The sequence below is a fragment of the Bos taurus genome, chromosome 7 (genome assembly GCF_002263795.3).
Source record: "Bos taurus isolate L1 Dominette 01449 registration number 42190680 breed Hereford chromosome 7, ARS-UCD2.0, whole genome shotgun sequence".
NCBI lineage: Eukaryota > Metazoa > Chordata > Mammalia > Artiodactyla > Bovidae > Bos > Bos taurus.
The window spans coordinates 5054335-5077442 of NC_037334.1; the positions used below are offsets into that span (position 1 = coordinate 5054335).

Sequence of the window (23108 nt, forward strand, 5' to 3'; positions counted from 1 at the left end):
TTAACATGCAATCATTTTACACCAGCGTGAGAACCATGACTTGTTCCCCTTCTTTGAAAGTTATCCTGTAACATGGCCTGTTGTTCTTAGATGCCTCAGCCTGGCACTCTAACTCCAGATCTTGTTGCTGTCTGGGTCTTTTCACACTTGTTCCCCTTCCCTGGAACTCCATGACTTCTCCCCAGTAAACTTATTCTTTCAAACTCCCCAGACAAGGTCACTGCCCCACTTGTGGCCTTGCATGACTCCAGTTACCACCTTCTGGCTTAACCCATAACACCTAGTGTGGGGCAGCGAAAAAGAGTAGCTAGGGATGTGTGTTGATGTAACGGATATATTTTTTGCCTAATGAACTCCTAGTCACCCTTCAAAACCCCAGCCCTAATGTCCCTCCTACCTATGAAGAACCTTCATTTCTCCTCTGGGCTCCTCTAGTACTGGTGCCTCCCACTCTGGCCCATCCCTGCCCCATGGGACTAGGGCTATCTGTCTGGCTCTTCATCCCCAGGACAGGGAGGTTCTCAGGGGTCCCAGCATTGTGCATATCTGGAAAAAGGAGATTTGCTGAATCACAAAATCCAAAAGTGTTTATTAAGTGAGTTTTGACGTAGCACCATTCACAGTGAGACAAGATTCTTGATCCTGGGGCAGAATTTTGAGTCTGGGCTTCGTAGAATAGGTGGAAGTAGTGGCTTTGCTGAGTCAGGGATCAAAAAACAAGGACAGGTGTGATTTCGTTCTTCTTGCACCAGCTCCCTCCCAGGACACTGGTTGTCAGTCACTTGAAGTGGACTTCCTTGGACAGCTCAGCTGTGAGTTGGCAGACATCTGGCTTCTGGCCCTGGAGAAGGTGGCTGTGAGTTGGGGTCCTGAAAGGAGACCCTACCCTACCCCCACTAGCCAGAGCCCTCCATTCCCTGCCTGGCTTACCTGGTACAACCGGCAGACAAGGTGTAGGAGATGTTCCGCATCTTTCATGTGTTCCTGAACAAGCAAGACAGGGGGTTAAAAGTTCCACTGGCTCCCAGTCTGGCCCTTGCCTCCTGCCTCCCAGATCAATGTACATGCCCATCAGCCCAGTCCCTGCCGGGGGGCCCCAAGAGTTCTTACCCCATTGACGACGACCCAGGGCACGTATTTGTGGGGTGGCCGCAGAGCGTCCGTGAGCTGAGCGTTGATGTGCAAGAGCTGCATGCCACGGTTCCCCGTAGCACACTCCATGATGGAATCCGCGGACACCTTTGGCGCATAGATCTGCAGGCACTGAGGGCAGATGGGGAGCTGATCAGCAGGGGCATTGCCTCAGCTTCCTCCCTGCTATCTCCCCAACGGTCCTCCTTCTAGCAACCCCCACGCCCTCAAGCCCAGTTTCTGCCTCCTCACTTACGACTGTGGTTTCCAGGGATGCAGCAAGGCTCCTAAACAGCAAGTGCTTAACACATGCCTGAGTGGAGGCCCCAGGGCAGGGGCTCAGGCTGCCTCCAAGAAGACCAGACCTGCAGCCCCACCCCTGCAGTGTTTTATTTTCCCCAGAGCATCCGTAGTCGCTGTTCCCTCTGCCGGGAACACTTTTCCTCCTCCTTCCTCTGAGTCTCCTGAGTGTTCCCTCCTCCTTTGCACACCCCCAGCCACACTATGACTCTGCAGGGCTTGGAGGTGTCTCAGGGAGGCTTCAGGTCTCTTGGGTGGCCCAGATGCTTGATGAATAAACAAACAATCAGGGCAGATGAGTCACCCTTTTGGGAGTTCTTTTTCATAATCCTCCAGGGAGGGAGGTGGGCCAGATGTGTCATCTCCATACCCCAGAGAAGGATCACTGTCTGTATCCTTGTATATTCCTGTTCAACCAAGCCCAGCTCAGAGGCACCTCATCCAGGAAGCCCTCCTTGATCTATCAGGCAGGCCCGCAGAAGATCTTGGTTCTCTCCATTCAGAGACTGAATCTTTGAGAAAGGAGGCTGTATTCCTGGGACTGCACAGAGAGTGGCAGTTGGGGCCAGGACTTGAGCCTGGGTCTGTCTGGATGCAGGGAGGCCAGGGCCCCCCAACCCAGGCTGAATGAGGGGTGCTACTCACCGGCTTCAGGTTTTGCTCCATGTCATCCATTTCCTCTAGGCAGACAATGGTCAGGAAGGCTATTTTCTGCTCCAGCTGATCCAGCAGGCAGGCCTGGGGGTGGAAGCGGGCAGGCAAGGATGTGAATGGCTCAGAGCACCCTCCACCCCAAGGACCACCCCAGGAATAATCACGAGGTGTCCACCAATCAAGTGGAGAACAAAGACATGATTAAATGGAGGCACAGAGGCAAGGACAGAGCTGTCTGCAATCCCTTCTGAGTCACGATTTCACCTTCCTTATCAGGGCAGTCGCCCCAGCCTCTGTGCCCCTCCCTTGGGAACTGGGGGAGAAGGGAGCTGCTCACCTCCACTTTGTTAAGCAGGCACTCCCGCTCGCCATGCTGGCATGTGAACTCCCACTTGCCGCTGACGTTTCTTTCCTGAAAAACAAGAGAGGTGAGTGCTGGCTGGCCCTCCCCCAGACCTCCTTCCTGTGGCCACGTGCCTCCCTTTTGGTCCCCAGGCACCTGAGCGTTCCCATAAGGCACCAAGGTGACGTTGAGGATTTCCAACACCATCAGCCACGTCGGGAAGAGCTCTCGGATCAGGAATTCCCGGCAGCCAGGGCACAGCGCCTCATAGTAGAGGCTCACGTTGACCAGTGGAACATCAGGCTTCTGGGGCGATGCCTGCAGGCACAGCTCACCGACCTGCACAGGAGAAAGGGGTGTGAGTCAAGTTAAACCCTCTCGGAGGAAGGAAGCTGCAGACAGTAGGTGTTCTATCTCACACTCCTTCCCCACCTTGCCAGGTGGGAGTCTGATGCTGAGGCTTCACCGAAAGCCTAAATCTTCCTAAATATCAGTCAGATTGCAAGATGGATGTGACACAGATTTGCAAACAGTAGGCAGTTAATGGAGGCACAAGACTTGCTTTCCTCCAGAGATGAAACTTCTTACCCAGGGGGAGACAGGGTGGAAGAATTCATGGCCTTCACCCGCCTGGGTCACTGCGGGTCAGCCCTGACTTCCGGTGGTGTGTATCACCACCGCCTGCTCCTTTGTGGCCACTTCATCCCCTCGAGCCATGGCCCCGGGCTGAGCAAGGCCCTACACCTCACTGACTCCTTATTTACTCTTCCTCTCCACCAGCCCACTGAACTCCTCCCAAGGCTACTGCAGAGGCGGCGCCTAATAGGTGCTGACTTCCGGCTCCAGCTGAGGGGTGCGGGCGGCCGAGTCTGTGAGCAAGTGGTTTAGCCTCCGGGGCATCTGTTTACTCCGGACCACAAAAACGCGCGCTCTTCCCGGAACGAAACGCACCCTCGATGAATGCCCGTGGCCAGGGGCCGGCAGCTCAGCGAGTCTGGGCTTCCTTCCCCTGGCCTAAAAGAGGGGACTCTGATTCTCGCTCCAGATGTACACAGTTGGTGCTCAGTGCACCTTGGGGGGAGGAGGGAGTTGCGGGAGGATGGGGTGGGGGACAGCTGAGGGACTCGGACTCCAGATAGGAAAGCGAAAGGGAAAAGAAAGTATGGCCAAAGTGCCGGATTGAAGGGTGGGGTTGGGGAGGGGCTCGCCACTCCCCTCCCCCCCGTGTAGCATCCTCTCCGGACCCCGGTGGTCCCCGTCGAAGTCGGGGGGGTGGTGAGAGGAGAGGAGCGGCCGGCCCCCGACCTGGGCGCGGGTCCCGGCTGGCCCGCCCGCCGCGTCGCCGACGCTACCTGGCAGGGGGCCGCCCCCTCGGGGAGTGCTTCCAGCAAGGACCACCGCGTTGCGGCGGGGACCTCCAGCGGCAGCAGCAGCAGCAACACGAACAGGAGAGGCGACGAGGCCATCACAGCGGCGGCGAACACGCGACGGCGGGGAGCCGTGGCCCCGGGAAGAAGCCGCCTTTAACTCGGCGGTGGCCCGGCCCCCAGGCGGAACCCGCCTCCCGTGCCCACGCCCCTCGGGGGCCCGGGCTGGTGCCTCTGGGTATCTCTACTTTTCTCTCTGGGTCTTTCTTCCCATCCCAACCCCACCCCAGCCCCATTCCCCCCCACACTCCCCGCCAGGTGCTGGGCCCCCCAGTTACCTGAACAACGCGCTGCCCTTCCGTCTCCCCCAACCCTTCCCCGCAATCAGCCCGGCCCAGCCCTGTGAAGCTGAGGCTGAGCACCTCGAGCAGAGGTGAGGTGGGGGCTTAGAGACAGAGAAACAGAGAGATCGAGAGATAGGAGGTCTCTATGCGTCCACGGATTCCTCTGGGGGCCGTTAGAGCAGCCCTGCCCCGCCCCCACCCCGGACCTAGCTCATGGACCCGACTCTCCGACCTCCCTACCCTGTGTTCCCACGGGAGGTGATCCCTTGCCCCGGCGTGGGCAGCCAGGCCCCCTCTCCTAGCTTGGCCCATACCCCTCCTCATTCCCAAGCTTCACCCCTCCCCCTCTCAGGCTCCCCCCCGCAACCCGGACAGCGTGGTCGCGTGGGGCTGACTCAGGCTTGACCACAGCAGGGCCAGAAAGCAGAAGCCAGTGCTGGGAGGGGCACCTCACTTCCCTCGGCACCCCCATCCCTGGCTGGAGGGTGGGAAGAGAAAGCTGGTCTTCCTTCTTGCCGCTCTCCCAGGCTTGAGGAGGGGTGCACCCCTGCCCTCTGCCAGCTCCTTTGGTAGAAGAGAAGCCTGGGTTGGAGCAATCATTACTTGAAGCCTGTGTGATGTATTAATACATGGGATGTGGGAGTGGCCCTGTAGGACCCAAATCCAGGGGAATCAGGCAGACCCAGGTTTGCTCCAGGACTGTGCTGGACACCTCAGGTGATGAAGCCCCAACTTCTCCTTCTATAAAGTAGGAGAAGTGAGGTTTAGGGACTAAAGCTATCATGAAGGGCTCTGAACAGAGGGAATTGCCCCAGGCTGGGGGTAGGGTGGAAGGTATTTGCAGGATGGCAGACTGGGCAGAGAGAATAACCTAGATAAAGGCTTGGAGGCTAGGAGTGTTAGGGAAGGAACCAACACATTCAGACTTTGCATGGCAAAGATTTGGGCCCCACGGGAGGAAACGCTCCCCACCCTTGCCGGGAAATCAGTCTAGCCCCCAGCTCCACAGCCCAGGTCCCCCTCCAGTTCTGGGGAAACCCCAGCCCACATGGCCACATTCATAGCAGCAGGTTCGGGTGCTGGGGTTCCCCTGAAGTCCCCATGGCTGGAAGATCCCACCTCATTCTTTTGAACCCTTCGCAGAACCCCTTTCCTTTGTGAAGCCTCTGCAAGGCTAAGCGACATGGCTTTGGGGAACTTAGTCTGTATTCAGTCCTGTACTGGGCTGAAGAAATAGCAATAAATATAATTGCTACAATTTTTCCAGTGGGTATTAAGCACCAGCCTTATTTGGAGGAATTCCTAAAGGTAACCTCACCCATTTGAGCATGAAATCCTCAGAGATGCCCAGTAGAGACTGTTGGCCTTACTTGATAAGAGGAAATGGGACGGAAATGGGAGGTGACGTTCCCAAGGAGACACAGTTGGTTGAGTGTGGAGACCAGCTAGAGGCTATGTGGGACGTTCTCTTCTGTGCTCAGGCTCCACCCGGCTGGGCTCACGGGACTGAGAAGGTGAGCTTTACCGTGCTTCCACTCAGGGCATTGGGGAAGCCCTCAGTGGGGGCCGAGTCTGGGCTGGAGTTATTTAGAGGGTGCCTCCTGACTGGTCAGTCACTCAAGTGGGGACAGTGCTTGGAGGACCGAAGCTTTGAGGCCAAGGAAGGTAACTCCTGTCCCTCTGAGAGCCCAGGGGAGAGATGGATCAGACAGCGGCTCCTTCATCCCTGGGGGCTGTCTCAGCCACATTGGGTCCTGACAGGTGCCGTTGGGCTGGGGAGGAGAGGAGGTTCCCAGCCCTGGGGGTATGTGAGGGGAGGGCAGCAGGGAATGGTGACTGAGTCCGGGTCAGTGCCACCATGAGGACCCAGCTCAGTGTCCCCAGAGCCACGGCAGGCCGCATTGGGCAGGTGTGGAGAAGAGGGGTTTGACACTGTGGGGATCCAGGACACAGGAGGCCCCTCTGGATGGCATGGGAGTGGGTGTGACAGTCTTTTCTGCTTGGCCACGAGGAAGCTGCACTTTAGAGGGGTGGCGATTTTCTGGGGCCAGGGATGGTGGCTGAGTGTCAGAATTCAAACTCAAACTCAAAACTTGGGAGCTATGGCCTGGGGTCCCTGCAGCAGAGGCTGGGATCTGAGACTCTCTGCCGTGTGACCTCAGGCAGGTCTCAATCTCTCTGCACATGAGCAATCTAAGCTGCGATGGCGAGGGAGGTGGGGGACAAGGCAGGGGCTGGCAGCCTCCATTCGGCAGCCCAGAGCTAAAGCCTGTCACTGAAAACAGAAGCGTCCATCGAGTTCAATGTTTTATATCCATTATCAGTATCAACGTACCATACAAAACCCTCCTGCCAGCCTAGCCAGACAGGCAGGAAAAGGGGGGTGGGGTCCGTGGGTGGCATAGAAAATCAGGGCTCTCGTCCCAAAAGAGGAGAGAAAAGAGGGCTTTAGGTACACTTGAGGGAAAATGAAACCAGAGCCCAACATGATGGAGAAGCCTTGAGTCTGCGTTGACTAGGGTGCTGGCACCGTTATGTGCCGGCTGCCCGGAGGTGCTGGTGGCCTCAGTTCCTGGGAGGCCTGGGGTCAGCCTGTGAGTTTATTTTTAATTATTTTCTTTTTCAGGGGTACTTCTTGGCAGCAGCCCCAAGGTGGGGACAACCCGGGGCCGGGTTTCACTTCAGGGTTTGAAGGGGAAGTTGGGGTCTATGGGGCAGGTCCCGCCTGGCCCCAAACGTCACGGCTGAGGTTCTTGGAAGTGGCCAAGCGAAGTTCCTTCCTGCCCTGACCCCAGGTCTATGGCTTAAAAATGGGGGCACCCAGGTGGGGGCCACGCAGCCCAGGGGCCTCTGTAAACACGGCAGGTGCAGCCAGGTGGGGCTCTGGGGACCCCCGGAGGCCCGTGGGGGACAGGGCACAAGGTTGTGGGTGGCCAGAGCCGTTGGAGGGCAGTGATTGTGGGGGCAAGGGCTGTGGAGTTGGGGAGGCGGGACCCCCAACACGGATACACAGAGACGGGGAGGGAGGGGGGACGGACAGATGGAGCTAGAAAGAGACAGAGTGACAGCAGGGGACAGAAAGAGACTCAGAGAAAGATGGAGAGAGAGGCAGACACAGAGAGACAGACAGAACTGCGGAGAGAGGAAGAGAAAAACAGATACACCTTGAGAGATTCACAAAGAAGAGACAGGCGGAGGAGACCCAAGGAAGAGACAGATTAGACAGACAGACTCCAGATGCAGCGGCTCCGCTCTGGGCCCAGCCGCTGGGGCCCAGGCCCGGGGGGCGCGCCTGCTCAGCGCGCAGCCGGCGGGGGCCCAGGGCCGGGGGCGCGCACGGGGTGGGCGAGCGTGACGGTCAGCGCGTCGTTGTGCTGCACCAGCGAGGCGTGCTGGTAGTGGAGGACGAGCTCCTTCAGGGACCCGTACAGGTTGTAGGGCTCCGCGAAGCCGAAGCCGGTGGCCGTGCGGTAGATGACGCAGTGCTTGGTATCCCCGTCCACCCTGCGGGGGCGGGCTGGGTCAGAAGGGCGCCCGTCCTCGCAGGCTTTCCCAACTCCGCCCCACGGCTCCTCTCAGGTGACCCTGCCTGGGACCCCTACTTCCCCATCTCCTGGGTGCTGGCTGCTGACCAGGCCCCGACCCTGCTTTGATCCTGCCCCAGCTTCCTCCCCTGTCCCCAAGAACCCAGGGCTTCTTCCCGGCTGTCTCCCAAGGCCGAACATACAGCTGGTGCTCAATGAGAGCCCTCAGAAGGAATGGGTAGATCCCCCTCCCAACATTCAGCCATTCTCAGTTCCCTGGCCAGGCACTCACACCACAGAACAGGCGTAGCAACCCCGCTGGCTGCTCTCACGGATGAGGAAGGTACCGTCCCGCTTGCCACTCAGCATTTCCTCAGCTTGGGTGCGGTTGATCTTGCCTACATACCAGGTGCGTTCCTCGTGGTGGGGGAGGTCATCCTCATCCTCCATCAGTGAGTACTGGCTGTGGAGGAGGCAGGGAGGAGCCCTGGTCACCTACTCACCAGCCTCCAAGGTCCCCCTGTCACCTGGACAACGCTCCTTCCCTGGTGAACTCCTATTCACCCTGCAAAACCCACGCAAAATGGCCCCTCCTCTAAGAACACCCCTCCAACCCCTCCACCCCTTGGCTCAAGTGGTCACTCACTCCTCAGTCTCGTTCTTGATCCCCAACCATTCGTTGATTTTCTTCTGCCGGGCACCCTTCTGAGTGAGCCACCTGGAGGGAAGAGGAAAGGTGGGCTCCTGCTGCTTGGCTGGGAGGGGAACAGAGGCTGCAGCATAGGAAAGGCAAGCCCTCCGTGGTCCTGGCCAGCCAGGCTGGAGGCAAGGGCTGACCGCAGTAGGTTCTGGGTGCGGTACCCCCGGTTACCACAAGGGGTCAGCCTTGGCCAGGGCAAGGACAGCTTCAACTCAGGTGGATGCCCCAGGCTATGCCAGGGAACCCCGCTCTGCCCCCGCTACCCGCGCCGCCGCCATTTATTACGTTTCTGTTAACACTTTTTGAGACCCCAGACTGTGCCATCACAAGGTGTTATCAGCATCAGAAGCTCAGTCCAGGGGGCTGCACAGTAGTGCGCCTTTGCCCATGGCAGCTGCCTGTTCTGAACCTTAGTTTCCCCCACCTGCAAAAGAGAAACTTTACAATATTTCAGAGGACCAAGTGAGCTAATGTATGCACGGTGCTCAGCACACACTAGGTGCACACAAGTGTCAAAGGTCCAGGTGGGAGGGGGAAGCCTCGGAGACGGGATCTGGGGCTCGGGTTGGGCACTGCATGCCAGGTCACGGAGTCGGCATTTGCCGGGGCTCCCAGTGACTCAGCCGTGTTGCAGCAGCGCTCCCATTTCACAGCTGAGGCTGGATGGAGCTGCTGTACAGGGAGCCCTTTTTTTTGGCAGCACCATGCTTAGTTCCTCCGCCAGGGATCAAACCCGTGCCCCCTGCCATGGAAGCACAGAGTCTTAACCACTGGATCACCAGGGAAGTCCAAGAGCCCTTCTGAGTGGGCCAGGAGGGGCCTGATCGAGAGGGAAGGGGGCTGGTGGACAGATAATGGGGTAGGGAGGTAGATGGGACTACCTGGTGGAGAAAGTGAGATACATGCAGAGGTCACTGCTCCAGGTGCCCCTGCATTAACAGGGGGGGACCCCCCCAGGCAAGCGCAGAGCCAGGCACTCACACAAGGTACTGGTCTCGGATCTTGCGCAACTGCATGAGGTCTGGCTTGAGGCTGTTCATGCGCTTGTCGATCTCTCGGTTGTCAGAGGCCTGTGCCCGCAGCTCCTGCTCCAGCTTTGTGCGACTCTCGTGGATCTCGGCAATGCGAGACTTGAGCCGCTCCGAGTTTAGCAGGATCCTGTGGGAGGAGTGGCTCAGAGGCCTCAGACTGGCTCCCAGTCTCTAAGCCTCTGGACAGGCTGCTTCCCTGAGTTCTCTTTCTGGCAAACTCCTATTCGTCTTTCCAAGTCCACTTCAACCGACCCTCTCCCCACCTTGGAACCCAGGCTGCCCACCCTGTTTCCTTTCTTTCCCCACTTGAGCTGTGTTGGAGCAGGGTGTGGTAGGGCAGAGAAGAGGAACTGGACTCACCTCTGCATTTCTTTCTCATTGCCCTCACGTCGGAAGCGCTCCAGGTATTCCTTGCTGCACTTCTCCTGCGTCTGGCCCTGCTCTTCAAAGATCTTGATGGTCTCATTGAAGGCTTCGATGGCTGTGCGCTTCATCTGCAGTTCCTGGAAGAGGGGTAAGTCTGAGCACCTCCTGGGACTCCCGGCAAATCCCTCATGAGAGGTAAAGGCAGATCCCAACTCTGATGTGGAGGCACTGTTCAAGCTGGTTCCTCCACCAGGGGCACCGTTCTTCCAGCTGCACCGAACGAACTCCTGTTCCGCCTTCAAAGCCCACATCCCCCAACCCACTCTTCTTTTAGATTCTCCTTTGGGCATCTTACAAAACAACTGAGTGCGTGAGCGCTGCTCAGAATTAATGATAAATCTAGTTGCTACAATTCGTGGGGCTCCTTCTCAGGGTAGATGCTGCACCAAGCCCCTTTCATGCATCCTCTCATCAAACCTCCCAACAGCCTATACAAAGTCAGAATTGTTAATGGGGAAACTGAGGCTTGGGAGGCGTAAGCCATTTCCAAGGTCATGATGCTCCTAACTGATCCCAGACAGTTGTCCTGTCCACTCAGAACCTCAGGTAACCTGTCTTTAGAAAGGAGACAAGAAAGAGACTGCTCAGAGATTACAGGGGAGACAGAGAAACTCCCTGATGGAGATGGGATGTTCAATCTGAATAAGTTGCATCTCAACTTACAAAAGAAGTTTATTAACACAGTCCTGGAGTGATAAAACCTTTCCCCACTTGCCTGTTTTTAAAAGATACTGCTGTTTCCCATGACCCCTGACCCTTTGTCTTAGGCAACTCTTGGTGAGGTGGTTACCATCATTTTGATAACATCCAGGTTGACGGGGATGGAGAAGAAAAGGAACTGAAACTCATGGTCCCAGTTTCCAGATGGGGAGACTGAGGCCCAGAGGCTCAACCAAGACGCCTCCCACGGCTCAGCCGCTCACGAGGCTGCTGGGTACCTCCTCATCTGTGTTTTTGTTTTTAGAATCATATATATAGATTTCTGGGCTTCCCTCAGAGCTCAGTTGGTAAAGAATCTGCCTGCAATGCAGGAGTCACAGATTCAATCCTTAGGTCGGGAAGATCCTCTGGAGAAGGAAATGGCAACCCATTCCAGTATTTTTGCCTGGAGAATCCCATGGACAGAGGAGCCTGGCTGGCTACAGTCCATGGGATCACAAGAGTCAGACACAACTCAGCAACTAAACCACCCCCGCATTGACTTCTATGTTTTCAGTCAGTCCCTGGTGCTAAGAGCCTGCTCGTGACCTAGAAGTGGACGTGTGGCACTGCGACCTCAGCACTGCCCCTGCGCCCAGGCCTCCTTGGGGTGTGCTTGCCGTGGTACCTGGGAGGTGCGTGTGTACTCCTCGTAGAGCTGGTCGTACTCGCGGCTCTTGTCCTGGTACTGCTGGTGGTAGACCTTGAGCTGGGCACCCACCGCCTCCACGCTGTCCTCCTTGACGATCTGGTCCTGGGAATACCCGGTGCCATCAGGCAAGCTACCTGGGAAACTGAGGCCCAGCGCCAGCTGGGCATCGCCAACCCCCAACCCCAGCGCCCACCCCAGCCCCCGACCTGTTGGTACTTGGACACTGGGTAGAGGAGCCGCGTGTCCAGCTTGGCGTTGTACTGGGCCAGTGACTCATGGCGGTAGTGGGTGATGAGGTCCACGACAGAGCAGAAGGTGAGCGGCTCCGAGAAGCCGTAGTGCCCATCTCGGTGGAAGACCTTGATCAGCTTGTTGTTTCCGCCTTTCCTGGGGTGGGTGAGGGGGTATCAGTGCCCAGCGGCAGGTCCATCCGTGTGGCACTGCCTGTATGACCCCCAGTCCTCTGACCTGAGTGGCCCGCTCCCACCCCTCGCCCCAGTCTCCCTGAAGGGATGGGCCCCCACCTGAGGGTCAGCGTGTACTCTCCCTGGATCTTGCTGGAGGCATCTCGGACCAGGAAGGTGCCATCGGGCGTGTCCCGCAGTTTCTCGTTTACCTCCTCCCTGTGGAGACAGCCGGGATGGGTGCCCGCTGGGAGGCCCTGCCCCCCCGGGTTCTGCGGCTCCGCCCAACAGCCCTACCTGGAGATGTCACCCCAGTACCACTCGGCGTCCTGCAGGGAGGGTGGGCTGCCCCCATTGGCCAGGCCTGTGGGGGCTGGCTTTGTCTTGGGGGGTTTTGGTGGCAGTGCTGGGGGACAGGAAAACAAATACGCATTGAGCACCAACTGTATCCCAGGGTGAGCTCCCCTGGCAACTGAGCCTGCTGATACAGGCAGGGCCCCGAGTCAGCATTCTCATCCCCAACAAAAAGAGCTAATCCAAGGGGGTGGGGGTCACCTGGGGGGGCAACCTCCTGCTCCTCCAGATGTTCCTGAAGCAGCTTCTCCACCAGCAGCGCAGGAAAGTCGGGGGTGGGCTCGGTCCTAGGGAGAAGGGGAGTGTGGTGAGTGCTGGTGTGCACATGGCCTTCTGTGTGCTTGCACACCTGGCAGGGGGTATGTGTGAAAGCACGCGAGTGGAAGAAGAGTAGATGCTGCAGGCAGGCGTGGGAGACCCACTACTGTCTCTGCACATACAGCAAGCGATGGGTAAGTCTCATGCAACAAACAACAGGAGTCCAGCACATGGGTGGGGAAGCAGAAAGAACAGACATAATCCACTTGCCTGCTCTCTCGTCCAAGCCCCTTCGCCTTGTCCCAAGCCCTGATGGAGTCTTCTTGGAGCTCAAGTCTCACCCCCAGTCATCTTTCCTAGCCCGCCCATCACGACAGCTCTGGCCTCTTCCCCATGGGGCTCTCATCCACACTCCCCTCTCCTTTCTAGACCCCTCCCTGGCTACGTCTCCGGCCACCCCTTTCTGCTTCGACTCAGCCCCGCCCCCCAGCATCGGCCTCTCACCCGTCGGGTGCGCCCCCTGGCGGCGGAGAGGGCGGCGGCGGCGCGCGTAGCAGCAGCGGCCCGAAGGTGGCGCCCAGGGCACGGACCGCGGGGCCCGGGGCTGGGGCGCGCCCGGCCACCCGGCCCAGGTGCTGGAGCAGGAAGCGCAGCGTGAGCGCATGGTGCAGTGGCAGCGTCGGGGGCTCCAACGCCGGCCCCACGGGCCCCGCAGCCTCTGCGGACAGATGGCCAGGGTTGAGTGAGCCAGGGCCTGAGCCCGCCTGCCCAATGCCTTCCCCAGCCCGGGCTTCCCTCCAGATTTACCCCGCAGGGCTCGGTGTGCCTCGGCCGCAGCCTCGGGTGTCACGAGGGGCGCTGGCAGCGCCAGCAGGAAGCCTTTCACACCATCTGACAGGGCTGCCGCATCCCACTGCTCCACATCACTCAGGGACCAGTCTGTGGGTGCAAGAGGGATACCTCGGTCCAAGGCGGGCGCAGGGAGGGGACACATCCGTCCAGGGCAGGTTCCTTTCCCACTCACCCATTGAAGCTTGCCCTCACCTGTGCGCACGGCGGGTGGCTCAGGCCTGTAGCTGTCCAGCCCTGGGGGGAAGGGATGGGGTAGGTCAGCGTCACCCTAGGTGCCAAGACCAGCTCTCAAATGCTGCCTCTACCCCATGTGGGGTCTGGGGTGGCTACTCAACCTCCCAGAGGTAAGAGCAGAGGGAGGGGAGGGAAATGGTAGCAGAGGGCACGGCACATGCTATGCAGGGGTCCACGTTCCCTAGGGAGTTATTCCTTCCCCAACTCAACAGGGAGACCCAGAGCATCCAGACTCAGCCTCTCCATGCAACCTGAGCCCAGGGAAGAGGATGAGTTGCCCATCCCCAGAGGTAAGCAAGCAGAATCCAGGGGCTGCAGGCAGGCCAAGGCTCACCTGTCCGTTCAATGGCCTCCACCAGCTTCACCAGGATAGGGGGAGCCACATCAGGGGGGGAGAACTGCTCGGGTAGGTCAGGGAGTGTAAGGCCTGGCAGGAGGGGACGCAGTGTTGGCAGGGTCCCTAGAAGGACCCCAGCCCCGTCTTTGCCTGCTGCATCTCAGCCCAAGGGCCTGGCATCTGGCCCACTACCCTGGGGGAGACAGAAGGCCCAGCTGGTGGAGCTGGGAGGGCTGAGCTGGTGGGAAACAGTGTTCTGGGTTAAAAGATCAGTTCACACAACTTCAGACATGAGGTGGAGTGGATTGACCAGTGTCAACCAAATGGGATGTCCACTTCCTAATCTCTCAGATATAATGAAGATAAGGGTTTCACGATGAGACCATCTTAGATTAAGGGTCCTAAACCCAAGGACTGGTGTCTTTATAAGAGAAGGCCATCTGAAGAGAGAGGCAGAGATTGGGGTGATGTAGCACTAAACCAAAGTATGCCTGGAACCCCTAAAAGCTGGAAGAAGCAAGGAAAGCTCCTCCCTTAAGGTCTCTGGAGAAAGCACAGCCCTGCCCACACCTTGGTCTAGACTTCTGGTCTCTAGAACCATGAGAACATGCTCCCGTTGTTTGAACAGCCACTGGCTCGTGGCAGTTCATTACAGCAGCCACAGGACACTCATGCAGCAGGTTTAGGACTCTGCTGTTGCTTGCTGGCCAACCTCGGGCACAGGACATACCCTCTCTGTGCCTTGAATCCTGCAGCTGAGAAACTGGTCAATGGCATCATCTCTCCTTTCTTAGCGGGAACAACAAAGCAGTTGAAAAGAATAAATGGAAAATATCTCATCGGGGTCAGGACATCTCATCCCAAGAAAAATCTCCATTTTCTAAGTCACTTTGTTTTTTTAAAAAAAAAAAAAGTCCCCCCTTTTAAAAATGCTGGCCCCCTCCCTGTCCCAGCCCCTCCTGGCCCCATTTCGCCCCACCCAACCTTTTGTGTGCAGGCGCTCTCTGCCGGCACAGCCACCATTTGATGCAGCTTTGGCCCTTGGCGGGGACGCCCTGGCACACAGCAGGGGCAAGCCAGGGCCTGTGGGGCCTCCCTGAGTGATGGGCCAGGTGGTGCTTGAACTGCAGAAAGGCCCAGCTGTGTCAAAAATGCAAAAAAAAAAAAAAAAAGAGCAAACAAGGGGAGGTGGGTGACATCCAGCTGGTAAGGGGGCCACAGTTCCAAAACTCCACTCTGAAATCTGCCTGTCTGCAACGCAGGGAGGGAGGTCCCATTAGAATAGGTGTCACCCCCCATTTTATGGATGAGAAACCGAGTTTCAGGAAAAGAGCAAGTTCCCCTAGATGCACAGGCCAGTGGGGGCCCAGGTCACATCAGGGCTCGGCATGAAGCTCCCTGTGCAGAGCTGCATGGAGGGAAGGCAGGCAGCTACAGCGTGTTGCCTAGTGGTCCTCAGAGGGTCAGGGCTTGAACAGAAGGACCAATACCCCCCAATTTCCAGATGAGGAGACCGAGGCCTGGAGAGGGCTGGCCCTAACCCATGTCACGTGGATATTGGGATATTGGGAGGGCGGAGCTGGGTGGCTGCCTGGGAGTGGGGATGTGTGTGGTGGCTGGACCCAGGCCAGGCAGAGGAGGGAGGCGGCTGTTACCAGGGGGAGAGGCAGACTCTGGCGGGGAGCCCGGATGGGGCCGCCTCCTGCTCCTCCAGGCTGAGGCGGGACGCAGGCACAGGCTCCGGAGACACCAGATGCTTCAAAGCCCAAGCCTGCAGCATGCCGCCTCGGCACCCCACCATCCCACCCCACGCCATGGGGACTCTGGGCTGACCCTCTTTGGGCATCAGAGTCCCTTGGGCACAAAACCAGGTGGGCCATTGGGAGGGGCCATGGTGCCTCTCAAGGCTTTAGCCTTCACTGGGACTCCCTGAGCGAGTGGTTTGACTCCCTAGCACCTTGGTCTCCCTATGTGTACACGGGGCCACGCTGGGCCACTGTGAGTGATGAGGCAGTCCATGCTGGGTGCTCAGCACTCATCAGCCTCCTTCCTACAACTTGTGCCTCGTTTCTCTGCCCAGCATACAGGCCGGCATGCAGTCACAATGTACGTTCAGTGTCCTGGTTCTCCATTCCGAGCATGCTCTTTGGAGGGAGGGGGGGCCGAGGGTCTCTTTGAAAGGGACGGAGCATCCTCACATGCCACTGTGCTGTGTGGCCTCAACTGAGTAGCCCACCTTTGGGCTTTTTGGCTCCCATCATTCTGGAAATCAGAAAACCAGGGTTATAACAAAGGGGGCGGGTTTCTCAAGGGATTCCGTCTGCAAACCACAAGATGAAGTTAAATTGAGCCTCTGAATCTTCCCGGACACTCCCTATTATCTTCAGAATCAATCCCATGAAATCCAAGGTGAGGACCCTGCCCCTTCCTCACTCGGCTCCACTTGTCAGGGCTGGTTCCCTGAACCCGCTGTGACATTCCCTCAGGGCCTTTGTCTTTGCTTTGCCTGCTGCCTTCTCCCCCTACTCTCTGAGAGGCTGCTTTCTCTCGGCATCTGTCATCACTTAATCACCTTCTTCTCACTTCTTGAACCAGAAGCCCCATGAGAGCAGGGCGAGGCTAGTGTGTCCGCCTCTGGGTGCCCAGCCACGAACTGCACCCAGTCCTCCATAGCAGTGTAATTGATACCTGCCAACCAATCAGATATCCTCATTCCTCCTCTCCGGGGAGAAGCACCATTGCTTCATGGGAAACAAGAGGAAACTGAGGCTCTGCGGGCACTCCCGGTTTCCCTCATTCCTGCCAGGGGCCCAGTCTGCTGCTCACCTGGCTCAGGGGGCCCGTCTCGGGGCCTGGCGGGCAGTGGGCGGGGGCCACGTGGGCGAGGGCCAGGCCGGGCCAGGGCCACGGGCCCCAGGAACTCCACATAGGTGCCAGGGAAGTCGCCGCGCTGCCGGGTACGCTCATTGAGGCCAGGCATCCAGCCTACGCTCTGCGGGCAGCGCTCGTTGCCCTCGGCCACGCCCAGCGCCTGCAGGGCGGCCCTGCTCACCACCAGCACATCACCCGGAAGCAGCTCCAGGTCCTCCGGCCTCTCCCGGCGGAATGGGTACAATGCACGGTATTGGAAGCCCTCAGGGCCAGCCATGGCTGGCGGGGTGGGGTCTGGATGGTCAGGTGGCTGCTTGGGGCCCCAGTGGCCCCATCAGCCCCGGGTGGGGGGCCGGGAGGGTCCGCTGGGAGGGCTTGGGGACTCAGGCTTCGATTTTCACCAAGAAGTTACAGGTGACCACCCGGGATGCTCACGCTTTGCTTCCCACCATTATTTCATGACCCTAACAAGGGTCACTCGTTGCTTGTCCACCATTCGTCAACTGGTGGGAGGGGCTCGGCAGCCTGATCTCAGGTCACTCAGCTGCTGCGTCCCCCCTCAATCCGTAGGGCGGGGCCGGGTCGCTCACTCCCTCACGTGGGGGGCCATCGGCTCCCGAGGCTGGCGGCTCTTCCAGCTGCGCCAGGCGAGGGGGCCGAGGGCACGGGCTGTCACCATGCTCGGCTCGGGACACCGACCTAGGGGGAGAGGGGTGGGGCAGCATGAGTCGGTTTGAACTCCTGCCACCCTCAATTCAGAGCCAAACCCAAATCCCAGGTTAGAATCCCCTAACTGGGTACCCTTGGGTCAGTCCCTGCACCTCTCTGGGCCTCCGTTTCCCCAGCTGTAAAATGGGTGAATGGCCCTCCCTTGGGGTTGTTGGGGGCAGAGCTCCCAAGAATCTGTCCTGGGCATACTGCAAGTTCAGTAAACAAGTTCTTCTTCGCCCCTGTTAGAGACGGGGATACTAAGGCTCAGAGTAGGCAGGTCTCTGTTGGACATTCAGTGGGCCAGGAAGCCAGGACTGAAAAGCTCAGAGCTGCCCATTTTCACAAGGCCCAGGATGCATCCATCCCAAATGGCCAGTTAAACCCTGAATGCTCAGAGCATAATGGGTGATGATGTTCAGCGTGCTGTGGAGCCCTGAGGAGGGGCTGTGATGGCTGAGTGCAGTCCGAGGCTGCAGGGGCCAAAGGGATAGGGAATGAAGTCCAAGCAGATGTCATAGCACAAACAAAGGTGAGTCCAAGCAAACGGATCTCTGATCTCTGTAGGGGGAGGAGAGAACGGGGCGGTGGTGGTGGGGGTCCCTGACATGTCTCAGCTTCAGGCCCACAGTAGGTACTTAAAATAGAAGAGGGTTGGTGGGAGGCCAAGAGGGCCTTAGCCCCACAACAGACATGGAGCTGGGAAACGGTAGAAGGAAGGAGGGCACTGCAGCTGCCAAGTGGGTGGCTGCTGTATGCAGGGGCAATGATCACCCCCAAGGAGCCACCAATCTCAGGAGACACAGCCCAGCACAGACACATTCTCAATCACAGCCCTGCAGGTTGGGTCTTCCTGAGAGATTGGGGGTGGGGTGGGGTGGGGGGCGGTGCTTTTCCAAAAGGCGGGTCCTCACAGAGGACAGGAGGAGCACTGGTCAGAAGGACTAGTACAGGCAAAGGCTGGATAGCCAGAAATACTTGTCAAGAGTTCAGAGTGGCCTTAAAGCCACAGGCCATGCAGGCCTTGGGGTCCAGGTAGAGGGTCAGGCTTTATCCGTGGACCGCGGGGAACCGCTAGAGGTGTCCAAGTACTGGGCACAAGCTCCACATTCCAGGACGCCCCAACTTATCCGCTCCCTGGCCCCTGGCGCCCCATTCTACAGATGGGGAAACTGAGGCCCAGCGACAGGGACGTCCAGAAAACCGCCTGAATCCGCTTGCTTGCCCGCCTCCGCGCCCCGCCGTGCACACGTTTGCACACGCCCCGGTGTGCGCGCCTGGGAACCAGCGCTCCCCGAATCCAAGAGGCGGGGTGGAGGGGCCAGGCTGGGGGTTTGGCGGGGGACGCAGGGCCTGCGCGCTCACGCGTGTGCAAACGCGCACTCGGGCCTGCGTGGACCCCGAAGCCCAGCTCGGGGGCCGGAAGCGCAGTCGACCCTCTACCGTCTTGCACCCCACCACCCCACTGTGCCCCACACAATGCCTGGGCGACCCCTCTTTACTGCTCGACGCCCCACTCCCGGCAGGGCCTCCCTCAATTCAGGGCCGCGGCTCCAACCCCTTATCTCTGCCTACAGTTCGCCGTTCCACCCTCATCTTCCAGGGCAGGCTGCACCAGGGCCAGGTCGAGCCCGAGGCCTCCCGCTCCCTGCGGCCCCCAGTTCCCGCGGGGCCCGATGCAGCCCTGCTCGCGTTCCGGCTTCCACCGCGGCCCCATACTCTGCCTGGGCGCCCCGCATCTGAGCGCACCCCTAACCCGGCCTGCCGCGCGGACAGCTCACACTTACCTGGTCGTAGCCGCCACCGCTGCCGCCGCGGCCACCGTCACGCCGAACCGAGCCAGACCCGTGGCTTCACCGCGGCCGCCGTCGCCGCAGCCGCGGGATCCCCGCCTCCGCCGCTGCCGCCGCGGTTCCGAACGGTCGGGTCCGCCCCCCGGCGGAAACGGCCGAGTGCATTCGGGCCGGGCGAGTGCTCTGGGACCGAGACGGGGCCAGAGGACGCCCGAATGCTTCCGGAAAGAGCCGAACGTACTCCCGCGGGACTGGAGGGTGCTGTGGGGCGAACGTGCCCCGAGACAAGCCGATCATTTCCGGAAACAGTCGAACACAATCGGGTCAGATGAGTCATTCGGAGGCTGGGCTCGGCTAGGCTCGGCTGTACTGAGATGCCCGAGATTGTGGAAACGGCTGAGCGCTCTCCAGCCGGACTCGCAAAACAGGCTGGCCCCCGAAACTTCGGAAACTTACTGGAAAGAACCAAATGGGCTTGACCTCAAATGAGGCTCTGAGAACTTAGATCCAGAGGCGACTACCCACTTCTAGAAACTGCCGAAGCAGGGACGGCTCCCGAGAGCAAGTGAGGTGGCCCTGAGCTCAAGGAACTGAAGGTGGCATTTAGGTGGAAGGAGCTCGCCACAGAAAGCTGAACCTTTCAGGAAACAAGCTGAGGGCCGAGAAGGGATCAGGCTTCAAAGCCGGGGTTTCCATGGTAGCCCAGAGCGTCTAGAAACAACTGAACTCGCGGGCGGAGAGAACTACCCCAATGCCGGCCCACAGGCGTACGACTGTTTCCGGAAAGAGCCGAAGACACTCGGAGACAAGGGGCGTGGCCAAAGCTTTCCGACCCTTCCTAACACTTCAGAAGTAATCTGAACGCGCTCAGGCTGGGTTCCGACGTGGTGAGGGGAATTTTAGGGCACAGCCCAAGCGAAGACCAGTATAAAAAGGTCGCAAAGATGGCTTATTTATTATCACGGCTTCAAGGCCCAGACGGTGTCTGTATGAAGCTTTTAGGGACAGAGCCCTTGATAGGTACTCAACCGGGAGAGGGTAGCAGGAGCCCTGGATCAGAGAAGGCATCCATCAAGAAGGATCTCAATGGTGAACTCCCAGCAGCCTTCAAAACCCACTTCAGGTGACTTTGAGCCAAGGGTCCATTTTCATCCCAACCCCACCCCATTCTTCCCTTACCCTTTTCTCACCCCCTCAGAAATCCAGACATCGGACCTCCTCTTTGTAAATGTGAGCTTTTATTCACTGTCAGCTCCAGGATGGAAGGCGGGAGCAAAAGTCATGCACAGCCTTGATCTAGCTCCAACACCAGGCAGTGCTGTGTGGGTGTCTCCGGAAGGAACGCAGAGTGGGCTGCAGAGCCTGGAAAGTGCCCTTATCATGTGGGACACAGCCATTACGTTAGCCATCTCCCAATGGAAAATGGAGGCTCTGAGATGCCCGGTGGGTCACACAGCATTTCAGGGGAGAGGGTTGGAGTTGGAGTCTGTTGTATCTGACAACAAATTCTCCACAGCTCCCTTGACAATGCCCAGGACAGGGGCTGGCTGCATGACTCTTACCAGGAAAGTGTGGGGCATGTCTGTGCCCCTTGCCAGGCCTTAGTTATGGGGAGGACAACACCACCTCCAGCCTTCTGAAGACTGACTGAGGGAGAAGCCACAAGTAAAAGCGCTTGGCATACAGTAGGTGCTTAATAAATAGTCATTAGTATTAGTTTTGTAAACACAAGGAAACTGAGGCACAGAGTTGGGGAAGCCATTTTCCCAGAGCCAGTGAAGCCAAGATTGCAACTTGGGCCTCACTGACCCCCAGATGGATTTTCTTATTCGGATTTCATCCCAGCAAGGCTCTGACATATCGAGGGCACTTCCCAGGGGGTGTTTTAGACACATCATGGTCAAGTTCTCACCCTGGTAGGCATCAAATACAAAACAATCTTGTCCAGGGTGCACATTCTTCCCCTACCCTGGCAGTGCCCTTTGAGGCCTCTGCCTCCTGGGGCATCAGTGTCTGCCTGTGAAGTGCATGACTCTGTCTATATTTGGTGAACTTCTACTCATACATCAAAGCCCCAGTTCCCACAACCCCTAAGCCTACAGAACTGGAGGCAGACTCTAGCAAGGCTGGCCTGGAGATGGAGGCCATGATGGTGGGAAGTGGCCTGCAGAATCCAGTCCATCATCAGAATTACTTCGTTTTGTGGTGGAGGGGAATTGTTTACAGACTCTCCAAGTCATCCAAACTGGGCCTGGACTGATAAGCTAGGCTGCATCCCTTCAAATGTATGGGTCTTAAGTCAGGGATGGGTTAAGTAACACAATACACAAAAAAACTTTAAAAGAACAGAAAAACCATAAAACATGAACACGCGTTGACTTGTCCAAAGTGCTTCCTTCTCAGCCCAGGGGGGCAGGGTTTACAAATGGGTCCCAGGTGCCTGGGGCAAGACCCGGGCAGCCGCCTTAAGGGTGGCGACTCAGTCTGACTATCGTTTATAAAAAGTAATAAATTAGTTGCAGGGATTTGCTGCTATTTACAATGCCACCCTAGTCTCCCATTCCTGCCCCTAGGGGCCCCAGATCGACCAGCTCCAGGACATTAAGGAGGCACTGTCTACACCTTCCAGCAAGAACTGCGATGACCTCTCTTCTTTCAGATGTCAAAGGCTGGTGGCTCAGTCTCCATCCAGGTGTCAGTTTATGGAAAACACATTCCACAGAAAATGCATTGACTGCCAGGCCAGGGGGAGGCCAGGTAGATTAGTCTTTCCTAGAGGGTCCAAGGGCTCCTGACACAGCCTCAGCACCCTCCACGGCAATTTGCGGCACCAAGGTGGGTGGCCCAGTGGCTTCTTCCAGTGGCTCATCAAAGCTCACCTCCTGCACAGCCTCCTGCTTCTTGAAGGAGTCTCGGCGCTCAGACAGATGCAGCCGTCGCATGATCACCAGCTCAGAGTCCGGCCCTCGGCTGCGGCGCCCCAGATCCCCGTCCAGTCGCTCACCTGTACCCAGCTTGTCAGCTGACTGGCCTCGGCGCAGCCTTGGGGATCGGGCAGGCACAGGCGGGTGCCCTGACAGGGGTGAGGGTGAGCGGGGTGGGGGTGCAGGCACAGGTGGGCAGGCCAGTGGGGAGGGTGGGATGCTGCTGGTGGACTTGCGGCGGCCGGCTTTGGGGCGAGGTGGCCCGAGCTTGGCGGCCAGGCCATGCAAGGAGCTGGGGCGGGTGTGGCCAGCGGCAGCTGGAGATGCAGGGCTGCTGGAGCTTGGGGATATACTGGGTGGAGACGCTGTGTCTGCGGGTGACAGCGGAGGGTCAGGCCACCAGTCTCAATGTCCCAGCCTCGAGGTGGGCCCTGGGACTGACTGCAAAGCCCATATCATTTCCAGGCATGTGGTCACCTATCAGGCCTGGTTTTCCCTTTGTCTGCACGGGTTCTTCCTTTGGCTTAGATCTGGTAAACTCCTATTCAACCATCAAAGCTCTAGCACCTTTTCACCCACTTCTTATCTAAATGTCCCACCAAATCATTCGGCCAAAGGTACCTGTCCACTGTGCATCTGTCCATCCCATGAGCCATCTACCCACTGGTTCAGGAAGTTATCCAATAAGGGCCCTGCCTCTGCCTGTACCCACTCTCCACCCCTAGGCCTCAGCCTCAGAGGCTGGTCTAGGGGTCTAAGGAGGGCAACGATGGCATAGATAACCCCAGCCCCTTGAGGTCAGGGAAGGCTAGAGAGAGAGACAGCAGTGGGGCCCTCAGAAGGCAGGGAGGGCTGCCTGGGAGAGCAGCTCTGTGGCTCTCCTCTAGGATGCCTTCCTTCCTCTGTGGACTGCCTCAGCCTGTCTCTCTCTCCCTCTAGACTGATGCTAACCCAGTGGAAACAGGGATGTCCATCTCTGGCTGTCTCTCACAGACTGGGGAACCTCAGGGGGACCATCCTTTCCTGCTCTAGAACTATCCTTCCATATCTTCTCTGGCTCACTCACTCTCTGTGGCTCCCTATTGCCCCCCACCCCAATTTAAGCCCAGCTCTTTGGCTTGATCCATCCCCCAATCCCCTCTGCCTAGCCTCCCTCTAGCTTCCGCATCCCTCTTATCTAGACGCCCATTGCTTGTGATGTT

The 23108-nt window shown here is 58.3% G+C and overlaps 4 protein-coding genes across 19 annotated transcripts in view; 1 reads left to right on the forward strand and 3 right to left on the reverse strand.

Annotated features, from left to right (window-relative positions):
* Positions 1 to 569: 569 nt before the first annotated feature.
* IFI30 (IFI30 lysosomal thiol reductase) lies at positions 570 to 3917 on the reverse strand. Its single transcript, NM_001101251.2, has 7 exons — positions 3781 to 3917; positions 2585 to 2767; positions 2423 to 2497; positions 2077 to 2169; positions 1111 to 1263; positions 931 to 984; positions 570 to 841 (listed from the first exon to the last, which is right to left on the reverse strand). The coding sequence occupies exons 1-7, from the start codon at positions 3892 to 3894 to the stop codon at positions 779 to 781; spliced, it is 735 nt and encodes a 244-aa protein (NP_001094721.1). The 5' UTR covers positions 3895 to 3917; the 3' UTR covers positions 570 to 778.
* Positions 3918 to 6433: 2516 nt separating this feature from the next.
* On the reverse strand, positions 6434 to 19051 carry PIK3R2 (phosphoinositide-3-kinase regulatory subunit 2). Its single transcript, NM_174576.2, is given in 16 exon segments — positions 6434 to 7643; positions 7956 to 8126; positions 8310 to 8381; positions 9345 to 9521; positions 9755 to 9897; positions 11148 to 11273; positions 11378 to 11558; positions 11696 to 11794; positions 11873 to 11981; positions 12131 to 12216; positions 12692 to 12905; positions 12995 to 13126; positions 13232 to 13273; positions 13608 to 13700; positions 16437 to 17180; positions 18977 to 19051. Coding segments are annotated over 15 exon segments (2175 nt in total). The 5' UTR covers positions 16759 to 17180; positions 18977 to 19051; the 3' UTR covers positions 6434 to 7435.
* On the forward strand, positions 13126 to 20211 carry LOC112447324 (potassium/sodium hyperpolarization-activated cyclic nucleotide-gated channel 2). Its single transcript, XM_024994782.2, has 2 exons — positions 13126 to 13563; positions 18767 to 20211. The coding sequence occupies exons 1-2, from the start codon at positions 13431 to 13433 to the stop codon at positions 19312 to 19314; spliced, it is 681 nt and encodes a 226-aa protein (XP_024850550.2). The 5' UTR covers positions 13126 to 13430; the 3' UTR covers positions 19315 to 20211.
* Positions 20202 to 23108, reverse strand: part of MAST3 (microtubule associated serine/threonine kinase 3) — a 41598-nt gene continuing 38691 nt past the window's right edge. For all 16 annotated transcript variants that reach the window (XM_024994780.2, XM_024994777.2, XM_024994779.2 and 13 more), the window contains one exon: positions 20202 to 22277. In XM_024994780.2, coding sequence (XP_024850548.1) covers positions 21745 to 22277 — 533 coding nt within the window. In that variant the 3' untranslated portion in view covers positions 20202 to 21744. The remainder of the gene's footprint in view (positions 22278 to 23108) is intronic.

What these genes read in the sequence shown, in the direction of transcription:
- IFI30 (NM_001101251.2), bottom strand. Translation starts at nt 3,894, where the DNA reads ATGGCCTCGTCGCCTCTCCTGTTCGTGTTGCTGCTGCTGCTGCCGCTG. An exon ending in TGCCTTATGGGAACGCTCAG is followed by an intron (nt 2,498 to 2,584) that starts GTGCCTGGGGAC and finishes CTTGTTTTTCAG; the next exon opens with GAAAGAAACGTCAGCGGCAA. An exon ending in GCCTGCTTAACAAAGTGGAG is followed by an intron (nt 2,170 to 2,422) that starts GTGAGCAGCTCC and finishes TTCCACCCCCAG; the next exon opens with GCCTGCCTGCTGGATCAGCT.
- LOC112447324 (XM_024994782.2), top strand. Translation starts at nt 13,431, where the DNA reads ATGCTATGCAGGGGTCCACGTTCCCTAGGGAGTTATTCCTTCCCCAAC. An exon ending in TGAGTTGCCCATCCCCAGAG is followed by an intron (nt 13,564 to 18,766) that starts GTAAGCAAGCAG and finishes CTCTGCCTACAG; the next exon opens with TTCGCCGTTCCACCCTCATC.